Source organism: Capra hircus, chromosome 20 (assembly GCF_001704415.2).
Source record: "Capra hircus breed San Clemente chromosome 20, ASM170441v1, whole genome shotgun sequence".
NCBI classification, from domain to species: Eukaryota; Metazoa; Chordata; class Mammalia; order Artiodactyla; family Bovidae; genus Capra; species Capra hircus.
In genome coordinates, this window is record NC_030827.1 from 17,037,982 (window position 1) to 17,064,130 (window position 26,149).

Genomic DNA, 26,149 nt, shown 5'->3' on the forward strand with positions numbered 1-26,149 from the left:
AACCTAAAATCCTATTATTCTTGATGATATAAATCTATTAGAATTATGCAGCACAATGGCTTACTATTCAAAATGAAAAAGCCTCAGGACTAAGACCTACCAAATCTGTTAATAACTTATTTTCTCAAGAGTTTATATTATTCCTCAATGCCAATCTAAGGAACTATATTGAAATCTCTGAAAGAGTTATTTTTTCATAAGCCAATCACCTTCACTGACACAGTAAAATCTGGTTGGTGCATAAACAAAATATGTTTTCGTTACAAACCTGGGCTCTTTTTTCTCTAAGTTCTTGCTGTTGCAGCCTCCTTTTTTCTCGTTTTTCTTGCAATTTCTCTACCTCTTTCACACAATTAGATTTTCTACGTGCTAGAAGAAAGAGATGAGCTGTAGAAGCATAGTTTTCTTTTTAGAGTACTGTACTTATACAGAAAAATTTTATGTATCAATGTAATTTTACCACATACACCCAAAAAAAGGTACACAGTGACAAAACATGCCCATGACAAATATGTGAACTTACTTATGAGCTGCTTCAACACAACTAGGAACAGGACAAAATACGAGTAAGAGTCATGAAAAGTGACTCTAACATACTGCCACATGTCATCTCTTGGTTTAGAATCAAAGATCTTTGAACTGATAAGGATAAAGGAGCATATTTCTTCTGTAACATCTGTCAAGATCATCTGGCCAGAATTTTAAGTTTAAAGCAACTGAAACATTGTTACAGTTTTATATTTATAAATTTTTTTCTTCTGAAATATACATTAAAAAACCCAATTAACAGACTAACAACAGCAAAAATTTTCCACAATGGTAAAAATAAAACCTGTGATTAAGCTTGCAATCTGGGGACTTAAAAAGTTGACCAAGAGAAGTTACATGTATGACTTAAATGACTGAATCCTTGATACATGATTTACATACAAGGGGGTCCAAATTCCTTTTTTGCAGCTTGAACTGGAGATATATCTGAAACACTACCATTCTGTTGTGCAGAGGAAGACTGTTCAGGAAGCTGACTAGGCCGTGCACGTGCAGAACCAACCACTGAAAGGGAAACACAATTTTTAAATATATGTAATAATCAATTCTGTTCAATACACTGACAAGCTGAAAGGTATTCAAAATAACATGTACAGACTTAGGTGTTACCAATGTAATTGTAGCTATAAAACTCAATCTGAATAATTTATATAAAAACCAAAGCCAAGCTTGATTTTAAATAATCATTTTTTTAAAAAGTGGGCAAAATATAGATTTTATATGCACTCTCATTTCGAAAAACTCAAACAATTCAGACATATAGAAAGTAACAATGTAAAAGTATTTCAACCCTCTTTGTATTTTAAATCCCACTCTGCTCCTCAAACACACAAATCTTCAACAGAGAATTTCCCACTGTGGATGTTACAAAAGTGGAAAAAACAATATTGAGTTAAATATAAACATCACATTTTACAAAGAAATGTATATTTTCACAAGACTCAAAGAATAATGCTGAGAGTGTGGGGCTTTCCCTCTATCTTGAACATCTCCCCTAATACCTATGGCTGTCCTGCCTCATCATCTGTACATATAAGGAAACATCACTATTAGAAAGGACCATTCTGAAGAGCAGAAAAGAATTAACTGTGCTTTACATCACTCAGCTGAAAACATATGAGAGTCCCTATTCAACTTGTCTTCAGTTACCCATGATACTTTTAAAAAGTCTGTTAGCCAGAAAATTATGTAAAAATGTCAATGATAAATTTACCCTTGTTAAATCAACTGACTACTTCCCCATTCCTTTCTTTCTCATAATACTCTCTTCAAATCTGAAAAATGACTGAGTAAATAAGATGAATCAAAAGTGCACATAACATGGAGTTTCACAATTATCATATACCTTTACAAATAATTTTTTAGATATCACTGACATTATTGTCTTGGGAAATCAAGAAGATACCAATCTTAAAAATTAGCCATGTAAAGTTTAAATAAATAACACCACCAGGGGTAATGTTTACTTTTGATTTACCTTGGTAGGGCCATAGGCAAAATTAGTACATAAAATTTTACCTCTATTATCTCTTGGAGGAGGCTCATTCTTAATAGCAGCCACAGTCCGTCGATTCTATAATAGAGAAAACATTCATTTTACTTTCTCTCTTTATTCCTCATATATACATCTATCATAATCAGCTTCCTTTAATTAAACAAAAATATAGACATACAATAATACAAAACTAAATGGAAAAAAGGGAAAAAATAAATGGAGAAAAACTAAAATTATCTTATAATAAATTAGCAGTAATGCCATCAATATTCAAGTTTATTTAAATATCCTGCCACTGTCCCAAAACAGGCAGGAATTAAAATGAGCCAGGTACTGTTCTAAGGGCTTCCTATGTATTAATTCATTTAATCTTCACAACAACCCTATGAGGTCACTATTATTGCTATTCTGGATTCATAGATGAGGAAACTGAAGCAAAAACAGATTAAATAATTTCATGAAAGTGTGTGTTTTTTAATCATCATGCTATCCTGCCAAAATTTCACCTTTGGATGTCAGGGGTAAGTAACAAAACAGAATTTTTAGGCAATGTACAGCTCATTGTTAAACTGAACCATCAAAATACTATGAAATACACTGTTGGTTTTCACTAAAAGGTTTCATTAGACTTGCAAGTTTTTGGTCCTATTATTTATTTACCAAGACTTTACTTTTTTCATCTAAAATAAAGATACCAAATAATGCCGTGAGTTTCGATGCTAACTGCACATCAAATCAGATGGCTACTATTAAAAGAATATTGATGCTAGGGCCATTCTTTAGATAAAATAAAACTGAATCTCTAGGAGTGGGGTTAGGAATCGGTGTATTCTGAAAAATTTCCAGGTGATTCTAATATACAGCAAAGGTTGCTAAGGACATATCAAGAAAGATGAACTATGAAGACCCTTCAAGGCTGTGAAGCCAAATATGAAAAACAGTCCATTTACAAGGGAGTAATTCTAAGGGGGATCTCTAAGCAGTGATTCTCAATATGCTGAAATTATATGAATTGAAAATGTCTTATGTTCATAAAAGCAGAGTATTGTTGATATCAGAATTTTGCTGATATTGTTCAGGTTCTATCATATTATACGTGGGTGCCTATGAATGTCTTCCATGTAAGACAGTGAGCTCCTACAGGGCTAAAATCTTATTAATCTTTGTATAAGATAAAATCAACAATGTAGTGAAAATTTTTGAACACAAAGAATTGCAGATTTAACAACTGTCAGGGACTATCTGATTTTTTAAAAGTTGTATTTTGATGCGAAGTTTTAGCATTGAGACATTTCAATAGAGAAGAGGAATTACTTTAAAATAATTTAAAAATCACATACATTTTTAACTGTTAGGAGGGGCATAGCATGGCTTTAAAATTTATCTTCACAGATAAATACAGAAATAGTTAAACTGTCATCTCATTTTAAAAAATAAATCTAAACAGCAGAGTTACTATCTGAAAAGACTACTAAAATGGGAATTTATTATGAAAAAGAAACTAATCTTTTTTTTATCAAAATCATATGTATTCACTCAACAAACACTAACAAGCAAAGATTTTGACCAATGTCTTCTAATAAACTACTAGTCTTAGGAAAAATCCTAACCAGTCATGAAATTTCTAGGATCTAGAATTGTGAATTAGATAATGTTTCAATCCTTTAAAGTATGTGTGTGTATATATACATGTAGATGGCAGAAAGAATTAAGGTTTTTCTAAATGCAAACAAATACATACTCTTCACAGTCCCATTTCAAACAAGAATACACACACACACACCCTGCTCTGAAATTGTATCACTAACCTTTACAATTTTGTTTACTTTGGCTGAGGATGTTGGAGGTGGGGGTGTCTCTGGACTGGGCTCAATTTCTTCATCTGGTACAAGGTCAGGGTTAAGTGAAAAGATGCTCTCCAGGTCAATCTGTTTTTAAAAATGCATATATTTTCAGAGTGAATTTAGACAATCTTTCAAATAAATTTATACATAAAGGATAAATGTTAAACAATTTCAGTCTAATTAATAATATTACCTTAAAACTTAAATTACCTAGAAGTACAACCAACATATATTTATTTAAGTAGTACTTTGTGGTCTGATTATATGTCTAATTACATGAGATATGCAGGAGGTATCTACCTTTCTTTGAGTGCAATTTTTTAATCACTTTGAAAGTTTTTCAAAGAATGATAGCAGATACATGCACTATATTAAACTATACAGTTTTCTGTTTTGTTTCATATTCGGAATCTTGATTTTAAGACTAGAAATAAAATTTAACCTAATGAACATACCTCTTTGCCTTTTGTATCTCCATTTTCTATCCACTCAACAGTTACACTTTCGTTATCTTCATTTAAAGATGTTACCATTGCTTGATGTATTCGGCCTAAGTGGGAATAAAATATACACTTTTAAAATGCTACAAATTATGGTATCCCTAAACACTGTCAAAAATAATTTTATAATACAAGTTTAAAAGACTATGATACGAGGGATTTGCAAGATTCTTGGGATTGGGGAATGAACTTTGTCTATGGAACCATAAATGAATTTGCCACTTGTCAAGACCAAGAACTCAAGAAACTAGACTAGACTGAAAGTTTTATTTTCAGCATATGTGATAAATGGTTACACGTGGCATGGAATGCCTGAAATTTTATACTGTTACAACAGTTCGAATCATTAAAGTGTCCTTACTGTGAGCCAACAATGATCCTGAAGAACACATAACAAAAATTCATGAAGCAATTTTTAATTCTATATAGATACAAAATACTTTTAACTTAAATTTCACTATCATTCCCTGTACAATTGATCAAATTGTTTAGAAATTATTAGGAAAAGGAATGAGTCCAAAAAGTCCAGTTATTTTATATGTGGGCTCATATAAAAATTAAGTGAATACATACAATCTTGTTAAAATTTCAAATATTGAAGATTTAAGTATATACTGTGAGCAATATACTGGTGCTTTTTAAAAAACTAAAATATATACTGGAATCTTTCCACAACAGCATTATGGATCCATATTAATTTTAACAACTTCATAAGCATTCTATAAAAGGAAAACATCATAATTTATTCTTTTACTAAGAAGAATTTAAACTGTTTCCAATTGTTTGCCATTAAAACATGTTGCACTGAGTATAAGTACATAGTATGAATGTTTTCATCCTAGATTTCTAAATTTCTAGAAGCAGACTGGGTTAAGGAAACTGAAATTTTGATAAGTTATTTGAAAATTGGTCTCTATATTCCCACCAACAATGGGGCCTATTCTATATCCTCATCAACACTAAGCATTATCAATTTAAAATATTTTTACCAATATGATAGGTTAGACCTTTACTACTTTGTGAGCACACATACATCAAAGATTGGCTCATTTAAAATCTACACTGGTTCATTTAACATTACAAACACATCTTTGAAGTAGAGATTTCTTTCTTTAAAATGAAGATACTGAGGCTCACAGTCACACAGCTATTAGTTGGCACATATTTGAACCTCAGTCGCATGCAAAAGCACTTGCTATTATCACTATGTTTCTCTACTCTCCTAAAACTAAGCTGACAAGGAAGATGACTGTGTGGCTTAAATTCCAAATACCCCTGGAAACATTTATAAACTGTAGCACAGATCCTCAACGCTCACTGTGTACCCAGAAACTCCTAGAGTTTTTTTTTTCTTTTTAAATAAAACGATGTTGGCCTGAGTTTTACCCCAGATAGTATCATTTCTCACCAATTCCACTGCAATCACCTTGGTATAAGTCACCAAGGCCTTAATCTTGGATTAGGGCAATTCTCTCCCAACTACTCTCTCTCTTCTACTGCCTATTCTTTCTAAACATTCCTGGTAAAAACCAAGTCAGACTATTCCTTTGCTCAAGGCCTTCCAGTGGCTCCCATCTCACACAGAGTAAAAGCCAAAGTGCTTCCAATGGCCTTAAATGTCCTGAAACAAAGCCCTATAGGATCTGACCCCTCCCCACCTCTATGACCTCATTCATCCCTGACTACCGTAATTCTCCAGTTTTGCTGACTGATCTCTGTCTCACAGTTATTTTCCCTCCCCTCAAAAAGTTCTAAATGGGTCAAGGACTAAAATGTGAAGACAAAAGTAAAAGCAACTGAATAAATAGTGGTGTCATTTATTCGGATTAAGTGGACATTAGGAAAGCAAGTCTTGGGAGTGGAGGGAAATGATGAACTGGAAAATACTGAGAGGATTCAAGGGAGAAGCTTTTTAGGGAAATTAGATAACACTCACTGAAATTTGATTTGGACAGAAATTAGGTAAATAACCAGTACTAATAGTATATGTCAGTTGGGTCCTCTGGGAAGCAGATGTTGAGATAGTTATGAGAACAAAAGGTTTACTGTAAAAGACAAAAGGAGAAGGAAACAGGACTGGTCATGGAAAACTTTCAGACTGTGATGCATTATCTGCAACCTATAAAAGAAAGGGGACATAAAGCAGGATTGAGCAAAGAAAGTCTCAGATCATGAGGCAGATCTGACAGTCTTGGCCAGCCCTTCAGGGAGCTCCAGAGCAAAGACTGACCATTAAAGGAGTCCCACAGAGGGCCAAAATGGAAATGCTCTAGTACTCACGCCATACCCAGTCACTAGACGGAAGTTTCCCAGGACATAAAGGCCTCCAAACGTGAAGGCCTCAGCTCAAAAGCTAAGGAGCCTTAAAGATATTAATAGCTGAGGCTATCAGCTAAATGTACTCCCTGAACCAGAAGAAGTTCCCCTAAGAGGAGCTACCGCGGCTTCCATCAAGCCCCGAATTTATCACCATCTCTCTAACACGAGCAGGAGGCTGAGACCCAGCAGCCACTCTTCCCCCACCCATCACCTTTAGCAGCCTCCAACCATAATATCCACTAGTAGGGCCAAGAAGACTATTGCTATAAAGGTCATCATAACACATGGACAACAATTTCTTCAATAGGAAAGGACCCCAAAGAAGATGTATCTGAGCACTGAACTACCATAAGAATAACATCCAGCAGGAAACGGAGAGGCTGTGCTTGAGGTTGTTGAAGAGCAGTACAGATTGGGATCTCCAAGTAATTCCCAACAGAATTATCACACTAATGAGAATAGGGGAGAGCATGTGAATGCTTCAAAAGGCAAGACCAACATCATTCTTTTTTGAGGGGTGCGGCGCTGGGTCTTGGCTGCTACATGGGCTTTTCTCTAGCTATGTAAGAGGAAGCTACTCTCTCGTTGTGGTCGCTTCTTGTTGAGGTGGCTTCTCTTGTTGAAGAGCATGGGCTCTAGGCATGCAGGCTCAACAGCTGCAGCTCCTGGGCTTAGTAGCCCCTTGGCATGTGGAATCTTCCTATTCAGTTCAGCTCAGTTGTGTCTCTTTGCAACCAAATGGACTGCAGCATGCCAGGCTTCCCTGACCATCACCAACTCCTGGAGTTTACTCAAACTCATTCATGTCCATTGAGTCGGTGATGCCATCCTACCATCTCATCCTCTGTCATCCCCTTCTCCCACCTTCAATTTTTCCCAGCATCAGGGTCATTTCTAGTGAGTCAGTTCTTCGCATCAGGTGGCCAAAGTATTGGAATTTCAGCTTCAGCATCAGTCCTTCCAATGAATATTCAGGACATTTCCTTTAGAGTGGACTGGTTGGATCTCCTTGCAGTCCAAGGGACTCTCAAGAGTTTTCTCCAACACCACAGTTCAAAAGCATCAATTCTTCAGCACTCAGCTTCTTTTAGTCCAATTCTCACATCCATACATGACTACTGGAAAAACTAGAGCTCTGACTAGACAGACATTTGTTAGCAAAGTAATGTCTCTGCTTTTTAATAACTTTTCTTCCAAGTAGCAAGTGTCTTTTAATTTCATGGTGCCAGTCACCATCTGCAGTGATTTTGGAGCCCAAGAAAAAAAATCTCTCACTGTTTCCACTGTTTCCCCATCTATCTGCCATGAAGTGATGGGACCAGATGCCATGATTTTAGTTTTCTGAATGTTGAGCTTTAAGCCAACTTTTTCACTCCCCTTTTCATTTTCATCAAGAGGCTCTTTAAGTTCTTCTTCGCTTTCTGCCATAAGGGTGGTGTTATCTGCATATCTGAGGTAACTGATATTTCTCCCGGCAATCTTGATTCCAGCTTGTGCTTCATCCAGTCCAGCATTTCATATGATGCACTCTGCATTTAAGTTAAATAAGCAGGGTGACAATATACAGCCTTGACGTACTCCTTTCCCTATTTGGAACCAGTCTGTTGTTCCATGTCCACTTCTCACTGTTGCTTCTTGACCTGCATACAGATTTCTCAGGAGGAAGGTCAGATGGTCTGATATTCCCATCTCTTTCCCACAGTTTCTTGTGATCCACACAGTCAAAGGCTTTCACATAGTCAATAAAGCAGATATTTTTCTGGAACTCTCTTGCTTTTTCGATGATCCAACAGATATTGGCAATTTGATCTCTGGTTCCCCTGCCTTTTCTAAATCCAGCTTAAAAATATGGAAGTTCTCAGTTCCTGTACTGCTGAAGCCTGGCTTGGAGAATTTAGAGCATTACTTTACTAGTGTGTGAGATGACTGCAACTGGGTGGTAGTTTGAACATTCTTTGGCATTGCCTTTCTTTGGGATTGGAATGAAAACTGACCTGAAAACAGTCCTGCCGCCAACTGCTGAGTTTTCAAAATTTGCTGGCATGTTGAGTGCAGCACTTTAACAGCATTATCTTTTAAGATTTGAAAAAGCTCAGCTGGAATTCCATCACCTCCACTAGCTTTGCTTGTAGTGATACTTTCTAAGGCCCACTTGACTTCACATTCCAGGATGTCTGGCTCTAGGTGAGTGATCACTCCATTGTGATTATCTGGCTCGTTGAGATTTTTTTGTACAGTTCTTCTGTATATTCTTGCCACCTCTTCTTAATATCTTCTACTTCTGTTAGGTCCATGCTGTTTCTGTCTTTTATTGTACTCATCTGCATGAAATGTTCCTTGGTATTTCTAATTTTCTTGAAGAGATTTCTAGTCTCTCCCATTCTATTGTTTTCCTCTATTTCTTTGCATTGATCACTTAGGAAGGCTTTCTTATCCCTTTTGCTATTCTTTGGAACTCTGCATTCAAATGGGTCTATCTTTCCTTTTCTCCTTTGCCTTTAGCTTCTCTTCTTTTCTCAGCTATTTGTAAGGCCTCCTTAGACAACCATTTTGCCTTTTTGCATTTCTTTTTTGGGGGGATGGTTTTGATCATGGCCTCACAATGTTACGAACCTCCATCCACAGTTCTTCAGGCACTCTATCTATCTATCAGATCTAATCCTTGAATCTATTTGTTACTTCCACTGTATAATCGTAAGGGATTTGATTTAGGTAATAACCAAATGGTCTAGCGGTCTTCTCTACTTTCTTCAATTTAAGTCTGAATTTTGCAATGAAGTTCATGATCCGAGCCACAGTCAGTTCCTGGTCTTGTTTTTGCTGACTGTATAGAACTTCTCGAGTCAAAAGCAGCTGATCCACCAGTTAAGACTAAACTCTAGATATTTAGTAGGGTAGAATTAAGAAAATGTTGGTTTATCTCCACCACAGTTCTGTTTACTCATCCAACAAGAAATGAATGTGATATTCTAGCAATAAGAAATGAATAAAAAGACTGGATCTGAATGAACCAATGAAGTCTTGAGTGTTTGCTTTTTGTCAGTGGATTAGATAACTAGATATATCTGGAGCTTCTATGCAGCATGGGGGGGCTTTATTACTATTACCAAATAATATCCTTGAAAAAAAAATTTCTAAGACTGAATTCCCAAAATGCCTTTGAAGATATTTTTGTCTCTTTGATATAAGGCTCAGTTGAGATACTCAAATATTTTACTTTATTGTAGTAAAAATTTACGATTTCTTCAAAAGTTAAATGGGAATCACCTGTAAACAAAAGTGTTACATAATAAAAAGAGGGACAGATATATGAGATTTTTCAAAGGGAAAAAATCACGATTTAGTGATAAATAATGTGTAGGTATTATAGGAAAATTTGAGCCTGGATGACTGGGAAAATGATGCTACGAAGTGGTGGAACAATGATGTAATTTATCCTAAGTCTATGTTCTTAACAGTCATGCACTGCTGTTAATAATAAGACAACTACAGATACAGAATCACAAGCTCACAGACAAATCAAGATTAGAAAGACCTTTTCTAGAACCTGTGACAATCTTCCCATGTGGCCCTCCATGTGATCATCCCATTTCTCTGGTTTGAAAATATTCCTATACTCTATCCTAAATTGTCATTTGACTCTAATTCCCCATCAACTTGTAACTTTTAAGCTCACACTCACATCTACACTTTAATACATAATAGAGTAACACCTGTGCATGAGCCAGGTTAAGAATCAATACCTTTGAAACCTCACATCCCCCTACTCCAACCCCCACCCCAGTGAAACTCCTTCTTTCTCCCCCTTTCCCCTCCAACTCAAGTAACCAAAACTCTGATATCTGAGATAATCATACTGTGGCTTTTCTTTATAGTTTTTTCACTTACAAACGTAACACACACAACCTAAAATTGGCCTATTTTTAAACTGTACATAAATGGACACGACTTTTAAGGCTTTCTTTTGCATAACACTTTTCCCCAAGATTCACTTATGTCACTGTTCACTCAGTTCAGTTCAGTCGCTCAGTCGTGTCTGACTCTCTGTGACCCCATGAACCGCAGCACGCCAAGCCTCCCTTTACGTCCACTCATTTTCACTATATATGAATATGCCAAAATTTATTCTGTTGATGGACATCTATTTTTATGGTTCTACTGTCAGGACTGGTGCTGCAGGCATTCCTACATAGGTGTACTGAGAAAAATATACAAGTATTCTGAACATACAATGAGAAGAAATACAGAGTAGAAACATCTACAGCTTTTCCAGTTAGTGTTATGTTTCTTATAGTGGCTGTACCTGTAAAGATTTGTAATCCCACTACCAATTACTTCATATTCAAAATAATACTTAAAATATTTGTCAGATTTAATATATCACACTGTGGTTCTAATTTCTCTAACTTAATGAGCTTATGCCTATTTCGAGTTCATTGGCATTCAGGCCATTCATGTGTTAAAAAAAATTTTTTTTAAACTACTTCCCTATAGAAATTCGCTATATATTTCCTGGGTGATAATCTTCTGTTACATGGGTAACAAACACTTCCTCCAATGCTGTGGCTTATCTTTTCACTTTTTTAATGTGTCTTTTGATGAACTAGATGAGTTTTAATTTCAATGTAGTAAAAATATATATATATATATTTCTCAATTATGGCTTTTTATGTCAAAAAATTCTTCCTGAGACTCAGGTCATTAAGAAAGTTTCTTATATTTTCTTCTAATGTTTTATAGGACTCACATGGAATTCTTTTCAATACTCTGTAATGATCAATATGGGAAAAGAATCTAAAGAGAATATGTATATATATAAAACAGATACACTTTGCAATACAGCAGAAACAAATGCAACATTGTAAATCAACTACACCCTAATAAAATTTTTTTTTTTAATGAAGTTTTACAAAGCCTTTTACATTCAAGGCTGTAATCCACTGTTATTTTGATTTTTGGGTATAGTAACACAATTTTCATTTTTCCCCCATGAAAAACAAATTTCTCCAGTGCTGATTCCTGAAAAGCCCTTCCTTCTACTTATCTGCAAAACTACCCATCAAATTCCAAGCATTCACACAAGTCTATTTCTTTACTCCTGGATCAAAACTACATTGTCTTATAGCTTAGCAATAAATCTTGCTATCTGGTAAAGTAAGAGCTTATTTTACCAGATATTCTTATTGTTCTTTAAGTTTCTTTGGGTCTTCTTACGACTTTTGCAGATCTGTATAAATTTTAGAATCAGTTTGTCAAGTTCCAAAGATAAATAAATTAACAATAAAAACCCCACCTGTTAAGATTCTGACTAGAATTGCACTGAATATTTTGTTTTACATCATTTATCAAGCTTAATACTGGCCAGAAGTTTTTCCTTCTCATCCCAACCTTATTCTGGAATACTTTGTATAAAACAAGAATTATTTGAAACTTGAGTGTTTGGTGGATACTGGTTAAAGTCACTTTGGTTTAGGGTTTTATCTGTGAGAAGACTCAATTTCCTTAATATAAGATTGCTGTAGTTTTCTATTCTTGATTGTTTTGATAATTATATTTTTATGGTTCCACATTTGGGGCATACAGTTGTTCGTAATTATGTTGAATGTCTGCGGCATCTGTAATGATAATAACTTTTTATTCCTACTTTTCTCAACTTTTTTCCTTGATAAATCATCTGAGATTTGTCAATTTTATCTTTCCCAAGAACACTTCTGTTTGCTGAGCCCCTTTATTATATGTTATTAAATACTTAATTATTGTTTTTAGTCCTTATTTATTACTTTCAACTTATTTTAGGTATTTTTTCTTAAATTCTTAAGGTGGATGTTTAGTTCATTCATCTTTATCTTTTTTTTTCTTTATAAGCAAATAAAGCTACACATTTCTCTCCAAGAGCAGCTTTAGCAGCATCTTAAAAATTTTCATAGGTAGTATTTTTGTTATTGTTCAAACTATTTTCTAGTTTTCTTTATGATTCTTTGACTCTCAGTAATCCTATTGTGAGATACATCACCAATCAGAACAGATAAAGCCACAAATAATCGGTCTGATTAGCCAGTGCACAGTGGCTGAGTAGTACCCTTGTATTTCTACCTTAATTAGACTGGACTGCCTCCCTTGGAGGAAAATTTCCTTTAAATCTAGCTCTGGGGAGCAAATCACCAGGAATTTTTTTTTTTAATCAGCATCTTTAAAGAGGAGTCACAAATCTTTGTCTTCAAACAGTGAACCTGACTCTGATTCTTTTTTTTTTGGTCCCCCACCATTCTTCAGAATCAAACTTTAGCTACCTACCCTTGCCTGAAATCCCACGGACAGGCTTTATGTAGTCCATGGGGTCACAAGAGCTGGAGACAACTTAGCGACTAAACCACCAGCACCACCTGCTCAGCCTCACTCATCCCTTAGTATTTCTGATCCATGGTGATACCTTGTTCTTGAGCTCAGCTATGTCTTTTTAAAGGTTTTCTCATATCTGGGGTATATGGATGCCAGTACATGAATTTTATTCTATTTTGACCAGAAGTGTCAATCCATCTTTAAGTCATATTTCATATTCACAGAAAATGAAAGTTAGATTTGAAACCTATTAAGTTCACACTATAATATTAAAATCAATACTATTACATAAATTAATAACTCTCACAGTTTCAAAACACTACTTTTTAAAACTTAATAATCTAGAGACAGATTTTAAAGTTTTCAGCATTACTTCAACCTATCTATAAAGATAAATTACAGTTAGAAAATGTCATCTGTTGACAGAGAAGTAAAAAAATAGTTGCAAAGTTCTGACAAAAACAGGGAAATCCTGCAAATGTCTTTCTAATCATTTTCCCATGAAAGCACCTCTTGGTTTTTAATACCCAAACTTCAAAAAATTATTTCTCAATCTAAGATATTTTGGCCAGTGTTTAAATAGGAAAAGAATTATATCTGTACATGACAAAACTCAATTTGCATTTTAAACAAGAATGTGCAAAGAAATGTTCTGAGTTACATTCCAAATATAACTGATAGATGGTCACAATCACAATAAAAAAGCACACCAAGTATCAAAGTGATACAAAACACAAGCATGATACTCGGTGTCAGCTACTTTCTGACACGGTGTGCTTGTCCTAAATGTATTTCCACAGCCTTTTATATTTATTGAGTCCTTGTTTGGCACAGTGCTGAATGAGGTCCCAAACATTTAAGAAAATATTGAAAGGAAATAGTAAGGACAGGGAAACAGCAATTATAATGGAAGAAAAGATTTTATTGTGTATGTAATGGATTTGGGTCGCAAAGAGTCGGACACGACTGAGCAACTGAACTGAACTGAATGGATTTGGTACCCTTATTTATTGTTTGTTAAATGTTTATATGCAGGTGGATTTATAATGTCAGTTACTTTTTTTTTTTAATGACACTGCGTGGCAAATGGAATCTTAGTTTCTGCAATCAGGGACAGAACCCGCGTCCCCTGCATTGGAAGTACAGAGACTTAACCACTGGGCCACGAGGAAGTCCTAGTTTGAGTTGATGATTAACACTACAATTTTTTCCTATTTATAATAAAGGCAAATAGATTCCCAAGCAGCATTTTCTATACAAAACATCTGACTTTCAGAAACAGATTACTGACCTCAGGAGATAAATCTATTGTTTAAAAACAGATCTTCTTGGTTCCTACTATTGAGAACTAACAGATTTTTAAATATAATTAAATCACATAAGAACTATCATAACTATAAGAAGGAAAAAATAGTCCATATTTTTAACCTAAAAAATGACAATTTCATACGGTTAAACCTAAGAGAAATGTAAATTTCACCCCAAATATAGATGTCAGAATAATTTATAAAAATATTTACTAAGTCAAGTAATGTAAATATAGAAAATATTTTGAATTAGCAATTTTATTTCAAAGTTTTATGTTTAGCTCCTTTTAAGAAATATCTTTACATCATTTTAAGCCTCAACTTCCAGCTCTCAATTTTCAAAAATCTGTTAGTAAATATGAAGACAAATAATTTTTAAAAAAAGAAAAAAATCTGCAAATGAACAGAAGAACAAACACCTGAATTCAAGCCACCTTTGACCCAGTGATGAAAAAATAACATATGAATTCTACATTTCAGGATTTTCTAATCTTTAAAATTAAGATGGTTACTTAAGGTTGCTATTAGTGTTATTTAATTTGCCATAAAACCTCATATATTTGTCAAAAACAAGTTTTACATGTTGACAATTGCCTTTTGGTCTTTGAAAACAGGATCCTATTATATGTAGTTCACAGCTGAATTCACAGCAGCTGTGAGGCTAAGAAATGCCAGCAACCAATTAGGCTGGCATAAACCTTGTCTAGCATATAAAGTATAATTTGGTTGCAAATGTAGAAGGCAAGAGCTAAGATAAAACATCCAAGAATACTAATAAAATATCATTACAAGCATGTAAATGTCTGAATATTTAAAATGCTAACAAATATACATATATTATTAAATAATACAGTGGTAGAACGCAAGGAAAATTATGAAAAAGCAATAATTCAAACCCATGCTTTAAAAACAAAAAAAAAGTTGCAGCTGTTTTTGACATACCTAGGATTAAAAACTCCATGCTTTTTTTTTCTATTTCTAATTACAGAGTTTAATTACATGAGTATACATGCAACAAGTCTTTCAAGTAAACATCACTTTTATCAGTCCATTTTAAGCTGTTTATGGGAAATTTCCTTTTCATATTTCTAAAGTAGTAAGATGCAAATAAACATTTCAAAACTGAAACATGAAAGAATAACACAACTAAATGATTAGTAAAAATAAAACTTGCATGGTGATGGTTTACAATGGCAACTGACAAACCCTTAAAAGTTAATATCTATTTTTGTTTAAAGTTTGAAGACAAAAATCAATGCTTTATAAATATCATCAGTTAAAAATATTTTTAAAACATTTTACACAAATTTTGGATAAACTAGTAGTCACTGATCATTCATGTGAAAATGAAAGGAAAACAAATCTAGCTTATATGCTAATAATTTTAAATAAATAGTTCTCCAGTATATCTATTCTTGGTAAAACATTTAGTAACCTCCTCAGTTTTCAATAGAACACCACTGCATAATTTGAAAGGCTCTTTTTTTTTTACACTGACTTTACAAAAAATGGTAATAGAAACTATTTCTACTCTCTGCAAGCAGGGACTAAAGTATAAATATCCATACCAGGAAAAACAAAAAATTAAATATTGCTCTGAATCATAAAATCACACATTCATAACAAGTGCTGGGCATAATATTGTTTCCAAATGATGAGTAAAATGCATATGCTTACTCAATTCAAAGTAGTTGGTAAATAAATATTTCAAAGAAGCACTTTCTTCCAAGTCAGTTCCTACCAGAAGAGAATCCTGATAAATTTTCTTAAAACACATTAAATTCAAAACATTTGAAGCCTTGTATCATGTGATTAAAATCTGTCTTAAATAGGTTTATTATTTCTAAATTTTGCACAAAATATTGATTCCAGTAAAAGAAATCACCTGTATGTTTAGATAAAAGAATCAGTGCCAGTGTAGAATGCAAATCTGAGTGCATCTTTTCAAGTAGAATCATAGCAAAACATGTTATGTTAATTAACTTTTGTTATCTAAGGAGGTTTGTTTTAAAGCTGTCTTTTAAAACATACAATTCCTTTCTTCAACTTATTAAAAGGATGCTCCTTCAGGAACATGATGATATTTCAGTGGGAAAAAACTGGGAAAAACGGAGATTTCCAAAGTGCTGCTTTAAAATAGAAAGACTAGATTTGACAATCAAAGGATGTTACTATGAGCACTATTTAGAAAAATGTTAAATGCAAATATCCATACATTATTTTTTATCTTGCCAGCTACTGCAAAGCTATTGATAAATTATTTATATTCTCTCCAACAGTACATGTCAATCTGTTCCTAGATGCCACCAGCCAATAAATGAGGACAGAAAAAAAAAACCTGGTGATTTTTCAGGGATCATTATAGCAGATCCAGTAGAAGTCAAACTCCCAAACTCTGATATGTAGGTTTCGTAAGCTAATCTAAGCAGTGATGAAAAGAATCCTTAATGAGGACTATGTAAGCATCACACCTTCTTCCAACAGCTTTGGGGGAACAAGGAGCTGTTAGAGAAGGGCACAAACAAAGCCTCAGCTGACGCTGCTAACAGTGCTGTTGCTGTTTAGTGAGTCCCTGGGGAATATGATTTTGCCAAACAGAGAGACCTTTCTGTTGTGGTTTATCACATTTAAGATGTTACTGTTTATAACTAAATTCAAAAGTTCTAGCATTTATTTTCTTTTTCAGGCTTTAAACACAAAGCTGGAATTCTGACACAATTTTAAACACAAAATTGTGTTTACCCAACAAAATTTGTGTTACCCAAAGCCGTAGCTTTGAAAAGTGGGAATGGTACAGCTAAAAATTTTAATAAAGAAAATACAACTTAAAAATGGGACAAACCTCATTTATATTGTAAACAAACTACAAAACTGGCACATCTTACCTCATCTGTCCATTGTTTTTGAAAAGGCATGTGAAAATTCAACACTGCTCGGTTTCTCGGGGCTGATGGGGAACTTCAAATCTTGTTGGGTTTTTATGGAAATGCTTGAAACACACTGCACACTAACAATTTGGGTAAAATTATCATTTAGAAGAGCCCACCGTGCAGATGTTTAGGAAATTTCCATCCATTTTTATCCATAAGGATAATAATAAAAATGTCACAAAGGGGCCATGATCCCATTAAATAGTATTAAATCACTGCTGTTTTCTAACATTACGCTGCATATTTGGGGTTGGGGGGAAGAGAGGGTTAAAAAAGTGTCCAAAACCATTAATAAAGAAAACATAAAAACTGAACTTCTAAAATCATGATAAGTTACCTGATTATGATGCTAACTAGTGAAAATTTAAACAAACAAACCTTGGAAAACTGCATTAAATAAAGGCATAGAGTATATTAACTAATGTTGAATAACTAAATAAATCTTAACACATTTTAATTAAAGGTCATTCGCATGGGTGACAGAATATCCAAAATACATCATTCTTCATTTGTTTATAACAATAAAAGATTTGTGAAGTTTTAAAAGTGGCAGTGTTAAAATAACATGCTGCATAGTTCAAAATTTTTTAGGATATGTGCTCCCGAAGCAAGCACTAATCCAAAGCTGTGAAGAACTACTTTCACAGATATCTGCTGCATATATTGAGCAGTGCTACCTAATTGCTCCCTGGCTTAAATTCCAATTTACTCAAAAGGGAATTCTGTGCCAATATAGCTACATTAGTCTGTGAACTTTTTGTATCTACATATACACATCATCTTCTCTCATGCTTAACTACATTCTAACAAGAGCTAGGGATTTCTGGGATGTTTTTCAACAGTTTTCAACAGCAGTAAGCCAGGCAATGTAGATTTGTACATGCATTTATTAACAGATTTAAACGTAACTAAGAAAGCTGCTGAAAACATTATAAAATGTTTGACCATTCCTATAGTTTTCACCTACACTCCTAGCTTTCATTAGGGAATTTAAGGTCTGATTTCAGGTGATGGAGTGCAATAAGTGCTTTGCAGATGTGCTAACGTGAACACCAACCGGACTCAAGCATACTGGTAACTTTACAATCTTTAAAAAAAACAAAACAAAAAAACACCTGTCACCCTGCCAAACACCCCAAAGCAAAAATACCACCAAACCTCTCACAGACAAAAAGAGGCTAAACAATCTGAATATTCCACTAGGAGGCAAATCTCACATGATTCTTATAACACTTAGAAACTCGCTACTGGCTCTAGAAACAGCAATACACGCTAACACTAGAAGAGAATGTGGGAAATACCTATCCAAGACAAATAACGGTATCTAACTTAAACATTAAAAACTGCTACAGATATAATAGAAAGCTTAATTGAAAATGCCAAGCCTTTATTAAATTACTCATCACTGAAAATGAGCCAGTTTAATTTTAAAAGTCACATGCTTGACCACTATACAAAAAAGTGTTCCTTGGTGCAACCCTGTCTTGCTGTGGTTTTAAACAGTGGTCCAGACTCAGAATGTCACCCATAGATCCTCTGCTACGGACTGAATTGTGGTCCTCATGCCCCACCTTCAAATTCACATGTTGAAGTTCTAAATCCCAGTGAGATGGTATTTGGAGATGGTGTCTTTGGAAGGTAATTAAGGTTAGATGAGGTCCGAGGGCAGGGTCCTCATATTCGGAGGATGTGTGGTTTTGCAAAGGGTTAAAAGGAGATGTTCCCTCGCCACCATATGAGGACACAGTGAAAAGACGGCCACCGGCAAGACAGAAAGACGACGCTTACCAGGAATCCAATCAGCCAGCACCTTAATCTTGGCTGGATTTTCCAGCTTCAGGGAGTTTGAGAAATAAAAATCCAAAGAATAAAGTCCTAAAAGTCAAGTTAAGAAGGTATTTCAACGATGAGAGAATGAGTCAACTGTGTCAAATGCTGTTAACAGATCAAGTAAAATAAAAGCAATGCCTGAATGTGAAAGTGGGATTAAGAGTCACCATTTTTTCAGATGAGAAAAATAACAGTCCAATATGTTGATGGAAATAACTCAGTACAAAAGAAAATAATGATGATACAGCACAAAGAACTGATGAAGTAGTAATTTTGGGCAAGTAAATGGAGATAGGATCTAGCGCACAAGCGTAGAAAAGAGTTTATCCATGGCAAAGGAAGGAAGATTTACAGGTGCAAGTCCCGGTACTTGGATAGATGGTAGGTTTGTAAAAGTTCTTTCCTGATTGCTTGTATTTCTCAGTGCTGAAATAGCAAGCGAGGTCATCTGTTCAGAGTGTGGGTAAGTAAATAAACACTAACGGTTTTATGACAAATCAGCTAGGAAAGAATGAATGGACTAGAGATATGATGCTTATTCAAAGGGAATCATGAATTTAAATTGTGACCAGTTAGCATAATTATGATTTTTTTTTCCCCTCCAGTCATTTTCAAACAATCTAGAAAGGGAAGGAGGTTTCAAGCATAAATAAGGGAATGATTTGAGGTTCTGCTAATCAAAAGAGGGGACAAGGGGGTTTAAGTTACACATATAAGGGAGTGTTCGTAAGAAAGTTAAGTGAGGACATGAAGGAAAGATAGGAACAATAAAAAAAGTAGTAGGATTATACATGTTGGCAGGGTCAAAAGATTAGTTGAGTCAGGATACAAGAGGGAATACGCTGGAAAGACAGAAAGGTGACTGAAAACTGGGATGCTTGAAACTGAGATTATGGAGATGGCAGGAATGTGATGAGCTAAGGCGAAGGGCAAGATCACTAGAAGGAAGGGAGGGGAACCGAAGAGATGGGAGGGAACAGGAAACAAGCTCAAAGAACCAAGAGGAGAGGGTACTAGAAAGATCATCTATATATGAATGATGCAATTACCAAATACTATGATAGGAAGAGCACAGGAGAGAGTAACAGGAGCAAAAATCTTCAAGGAATTAGGGAAGTTCGCAATGTCTGAAGTTTCTATCTCGGAAAACCAGGTATATGGTGCTTCCATCAACCAATTTAGTGAAGTATTAGTCACTCAGTCATGTCCAACTCTTTGTGACCCCAGACTGTAGCCCACCAGGCTCCTCTTGTCCATGGAATTCTCCAGGCAAGAATACTGGAATGGGTTACCATTGCCTTCTCCAGGGGAATCTTCCTGACCCAGGCATTGAACCTGGGCCTCCCTCATTGCAGGCAGAGTCTTTACTATCTGAACCACCAAGGAAGCTACCAGGAATCTGGAGATAAAGGCAATGGATTCCATTTCTGACCAATTTAATTAGCAAAATCAGAGGAAATCCATATGGTAATATTTGGAAGTTGGATCTGAAACTAAAGATTAGGTTTAAGGGGGCATTTTTTGAAGTTTTTATTAAAAAAATTTAAATCTATTATGAAAATTTGTTATTGTTCAGTTGCTAAATCATGTCCAACTCTTTGTGACCCCATGGACCGTAGCACGCCAGGCTCCTCTGTCCATGGAATTTTCCAGACAAGAATACTGGAGTGGGTAGCCATTTCCTTATCCAGTGGATCATGGCAGATCAGGAAGCCATCTCTCCTGCACTGGCAGGTGGATTCTTTACCACTGAGTCACCAGGGAAGCCATTATGAAAATTACATACAGACACCATTCATTCAGTTCCATTAATTCTACCAAATAGCCAGTTCTATTGCCATTCCTCCCACCACCAATTTTGAAGCAAATCCCAGTTATCATACCAATTTATCTGTATTTACTTCAGTATGTATGGAGATATAATTTATGGAGTTTTCACATTCTCTTTTTAAAAGGAAATTCCTTCTTATGAATTTATTTTTCTCTTCCCAGATGATTTAGTACAACTAGAAGGGTTTTAAATAAATCGAACTGCATGCCATTGATCTGTTTAAAAATAATATTAAGGATATGATCATGAAAGAAACCAAACCAAAATAAATCACCTTTACCACAGTTCAAGTTTAAACTCTACTTCCCACATCTCTCTGTGCTTGATTTTGTGCTTACTACTGCTGCTGCTGCTAAGTCGCTTCAGTCGTGTCCGACTCTGTGCGACCCCAGAGACGGCAGCCCATCAGGCTCCTCCATTCCTGGGATTCTCCAGGCCAAGAATGCTGGAGTGGGCTGCCACTGCGTTCTCCAATGCATGAAAGTGAAAAGTCAAAGTGAAGTTGCTCAGTTGTGTCTGACTCCTAGCAACCCCATGGACTGCAGCCTACCAGGCTCCTCCGTCCATGGGATTTGCCAGGCAAGAGTACTGGAGTGGGTTAGTGCTTACTAAGGTTCCTCTAAACCCTAGATACATTATATCACGTATGCATATCTACACATATTACAGGAATCTTTCAACTCTGGTAACAAGGACAGCTGACTTCACAATTAGGGTTCCAATATATCACAAAACCATCCCGTATCAAAAAAACTGCAGTGTATTTGCTGACAATGCTAAATTAATCTGCTCTCTGTTAAAAGATCAAGACTGAATGTTAGGATCAAAGAAGAACATATGTAAATATTCTAGGCGATACAGGGCAAGAAAAGGACTGCAGAAGTAAAAGTACCTATAAGTGGATCACATTTTGAATTAGGCAATGGCTTCTTAGATATACCAAAAGCAGAGCAACAAAAGACAGACAGACTGGACTTCATCAAAATTCAAAACTGTTGTGCTTCAAAGGATACTAATCAAGAAAGAGAAAAGACATGCAACGGGTGAAAATATCTGCGAAGCACATATGTGGGAAGAAAACACTATCTAGAATATTTACACAACTTTTACAACTCAACAATAAAAAGATAAAAAACCTAATTTTTTAGGTGGGCAAAGAATTTGAAGAGATTTCTCTAAAGAAGATACACAAGTTTTGGCAAGGATGTGGAGAAACTGGAACCCTCAAATATTATTGTTTAGAGTCTAAAATGGAAAATATGGAAAATAGCATGGCAGTTCCTCTAAAAGCTAAACATTAGTTACCCCATGATTCAGCAATTCCACTCATAGGTATAAATATATATACCCCAAAAAACTAAAAATATTATGTCCACACAATAAGTAAGCATTTCAAATATCAATTGATGATTGAATAAATAAAATGAATTATTATTCAGACACAGATAAGAATAAAGTGACAAAACATGCTATAACATGGATAAACTCTGAGCATGGATTATGCTAAGTGAAAGAAGTCAGACATTAAAGGTTACATACTGAACGATTCCACCTTCATGTAGGCGCTTCCCTGGTGGCTCAGATGGTAAAGAATCTCCCTGCAATGCAGGAGACCCAGGTTCGATCCGTGGGTCAGGAAGATACTGGAGAAAGGAATGGCTACCCACTCCAATATTATTGCCTAGAGAATTCCATGAACAAGAGGAGCCTGGCAGGCTATGGTCCATAGGGTCACAGAGGTGGACATGACTAACAGTTTTACTTTTGGGGGCTATCCTGGGAGAGACCCAGGTTCAATCGCCCAGAAAGTGGTTCCCTAATCCAGTATTCTTGCCTGGAGAATTCCAGGGACAGAGGATACTGGTGGGCTACAGTCCATGGGGTTGCAAAGAGTTGGACACGACTAAGCAACTAACACTAACACACCCATATGTAATGTCCAGAACAGGCAAATCCATGAAGACAGAAAGCTGATTAATAGATGTTGGGGGCTGAAGTGAAGGAGAATGCAGTGACAACTAATGGACTACAAAAGGGTATAGGTTTCGTTTCTGGAGTGATGCAAATGTTCTGAAATCAGACAGTGCTAACAGTCACACAACTTTGGAATATACTTAAAATCACTGAACTGTACACTTTTAAATGGCAATTTTTCCTCCTTCACCTGGAATTTTACTTTTTTTCCTTTTATTTACAGAGATATAATTGACATATACCATTGTGTTAGTTTCAGGTATACAACGTAATGATCTGTATCTACTGTGATATGATCACCACAATAAGTTGACATCCATCACCACACACAGCTACAATTTTTTTCTGGTGATGAGAATAGTCTTAGCAATTTTCAAATACATAATAAAATTTTAACTAGTCACCATATTGCATACTATATCCTATAATTTACTTATTTAATAATTGGAAGTTTGTACCTTTTGATCCCCTTCTCCCATTTTCCTAACCCTCAAACCCCTCCACCTCCCACTTTAAAAAACTATCAATCTATTTCAGGCACATGAGTTAAATTTTTATTTTGAGATTTCACATATAGGTGAGATCATATGGTATTTGTCTTTCTCTTTCTTACTTCACTTCACAACGCCCTCAAAGACTATCCATGCTGTTGCAAAAGTTAAGATTTCATTCCTTTTTACAACTGAATATTCCATTGTGTATATGAAGACACACATACCGCCCCCCCTTGTATCTTCTTTATCCATCCATCAAGTCAAATTCATGCATTAGCTATAATAAATAATGTTGCAATGAACATGGAAAATGCAGATTTTTTCCCAAGACAGACCTTTGTTTCCACTAAACACCCAGAAATAGAATTGTTGGATTATATGGTAGTTTTATTTTTAATTTTTTGAGGGACCTCCGTAATGTTTTTCATAGTGGCCATACCAATTTTGTTGTTGTTCAGTTGCTCAGTTGTGTCTGACTCCTTGTGATCCCATGGACTGCAGCACGTCAGACTTCCCTGTCCTTTACCATCTCCTGGAGCTGGCTCAAACTCATGTCCATCAAGTCAGTGATGCCATCCAACCTCTTGTCCTCTGTCAGCCCCTTCTCCTCCTGCCTTCAATCTTTCCCAGCATCAGGGTCTTTTCCAATGAGTCGGCTCTTTGCATCAGGTGGTCAAAGCATTGGATCTTCAGTTTCAGCATCCGTCCTTCCAATGAATATTCAGGGCTGATTTCCTGTAGGACTGGTTTGCTCTCCCTGCAGTCCAGGGGACTCTCAAAGCAACAATTCTTCGGCATTCAGCCTTCTTTGTGGCTCAACTCTCACATCTATACATGAGTATGGAAAAACCATAGCTTTGACTAGACGGACCTTTGTCTGCAAAGTAATGTTTCTGCCTTTTAAGACGCTGTCTATAGATCTGTCATAGCTTTTTTCCAAGGAGCAAGCATCTCTTAATTTCATGGCTGTAGTCACCACCTGCAGTGATTCTGGAGCCGAAGAAAATAACGTCTCTTACTGCCATTGTTTCCCCATCTATTTGCCAAGAAGTGATGGGACCAGATGCCATGATCAAGTTTTTTGAATGTTGAGTTTTAAGCCAGCCTTTTCACTCTCCTCTTTCACCATCATTAAGAAGCTCTTTAGTTCCTCTTTGCTTTCTGCCAAGAGTAGTATTATCTGCATATCTGAGGTTATTGATATTTCTCCTGGCAATCTTGATTCTAGCTCGTGTTTCATCCAGCTCAGCATTTTGCATGACGTACTCTGCATATACATTAAATAAGAAGGGTGACACTATACAGCTATGATGTACTAACCAGTCCGTTGTTCCATGTCCTATTCTAACTGCTGCTTCTGGACCTGCATACAGGTTTCTCAGGAGGCAGGTAAGGTGGTCTAGTATACCCATCTCTATAAGAATCTTCCAGTTTGTTATGATCCACACAGTTAAAGGCTGTAGCGTAGTCAATGAAGGAGATGTTTTACTGGAATTCTCTTGCTTTTTCTATGATACAACAGATGTTGGCAATTCGATCTCTGGTTCCTCTGCCTTTTCTAAATCCAGCTTGAACTTCTGGGAGTTCTTGGTTCATGTACTGTTGAAGACTAGCTTGGAGAATTTTGAGCTTTACTTTGCGCTAGCATGCAAAATGAGTGCAATTGTGCAATACTTTGAACATTTTTTGGCATTGCCCTTCTTTGGGATTGGAATGAAAACAGACCTTTTCCAGTCCTGTGCCCACTGCTGAGTTTTCCAAATTTGCAGGCATACTGAATGCAGCACTTTAACAGCATCATTTTTTAGGATTTGAAATGGCAAGTCTGGGCCAGTCTCTTGTGGAGTCACTGCTCCTTTCTCCTGGGTCATGGTGCGCACAAGGTTTTGTTGTGCCCTTCAAGAGTCTATTTCCCCAGTCCTATGGAAGTTCTGTAATCAGATCCCACTGGCCTTCAAAGTCAAATTCCCTGTGGGTTCTCGGTCCCTTTGCAGGATCCCCAGGTTGGGAAATCTGTTGTGGGTCCTAGAACTTTTGCAATAATGCAAGAACTTATTTGGTATAATTATCATCCAGTTTGTGGGTCGTCTGCTCGACGCCTTTATAGTGGAACTAATGGCGACCTCCTCCAAGAGGACTTCACGCCACAGGCCATGCCACCTAGGTCTGATGCAGCCAGAGCCCCTGTCCCCGCAGCAGGTCCCTGCTGACCGGTGCCTCCACAGGAGACACTCAGACACTCAAAGGCAGGTCTGGTTCAGTATCCTGTGGAGGTCACTGCTCCTTTCCCTGGGTCCTGGTGTGCACAAGGTTTTGTTTGCACCCTCCTAGCATCTCTGGTGGGTCTGAGATTTGACTTTAAACACAATTCCCAGAGTCAATTTTATAACATTTTAATTACCTCAAAAGGATACCCTTTTATCCTCGAAACAGTACCCTTTTATCCATTCCTCCAATAATCACTAATAGTCATAAGCAATCACTAGTCTTTTTGTCTCTGTAGAGATTAAGTTAATTGATTCTGGTCTAAAATAATCAGATAATTTACTTAAGTGAGTTAATCAAGTACAAACTGATAGAAATATAGGCAAATAATTCATTAGTATAATCTATTTAACTGTGCTCAGAGTTTGAAACATCCCAATCAATTATTTAGTAAGGCTGTTCAAGTTTATTAGGTTAAAACAATAATGTCCATTTTTCAAAATTTTTAATTAAAAAAATCACTTTCTGCTCA

At 35.8% G+C, this 26,149-nt stretch overlaps 1 protein-coding gene across 9 annotated transcripts in view; it reads right to left on the minus strand.

Annotated features, from left to right (window-relative positions):
- The window catches only part of KIF2A (kinesin family member 2A), a 68,345-nt gene that overhangs the window by 24,984 nt on the left and 17,212 nt on the right, over window positions 1–26,149 (minus strand). For 4 of the 9 annotated variants that reach the window (XM_018065574.1, XM_018065579.1, XM_018065573.1 and 1 more), the window contains exons 2-6: window positions 4,344–4,438; window positions 3,853–3,972; window positions 2,068–2,122; window positions 931–1,053; window positions 269–387 (exon numbers count right to left, since the gene is read on the minus strand). In XM_018065574.1, the coding sequence (XP_017921063.1) occupies window positions 269–387; window positions 931–1,053; window positions 2,068–2,122; window positions 3,853–3,972; window positions 4,344–4,438 (512 nt within the window). The remainder of the gene's footprint in view (window positions 1–268; window positions 388–930; window positions 1,054–2,067; window positions 2,123–3,852; window positions 3,973–4,343; window positions 4,439–26,149) is intronic. The other 5 variants (XM_018065576.1, XM_018065581.1, XM_018065575.1 and 2 more) reach the window with 2 other exon arrangements.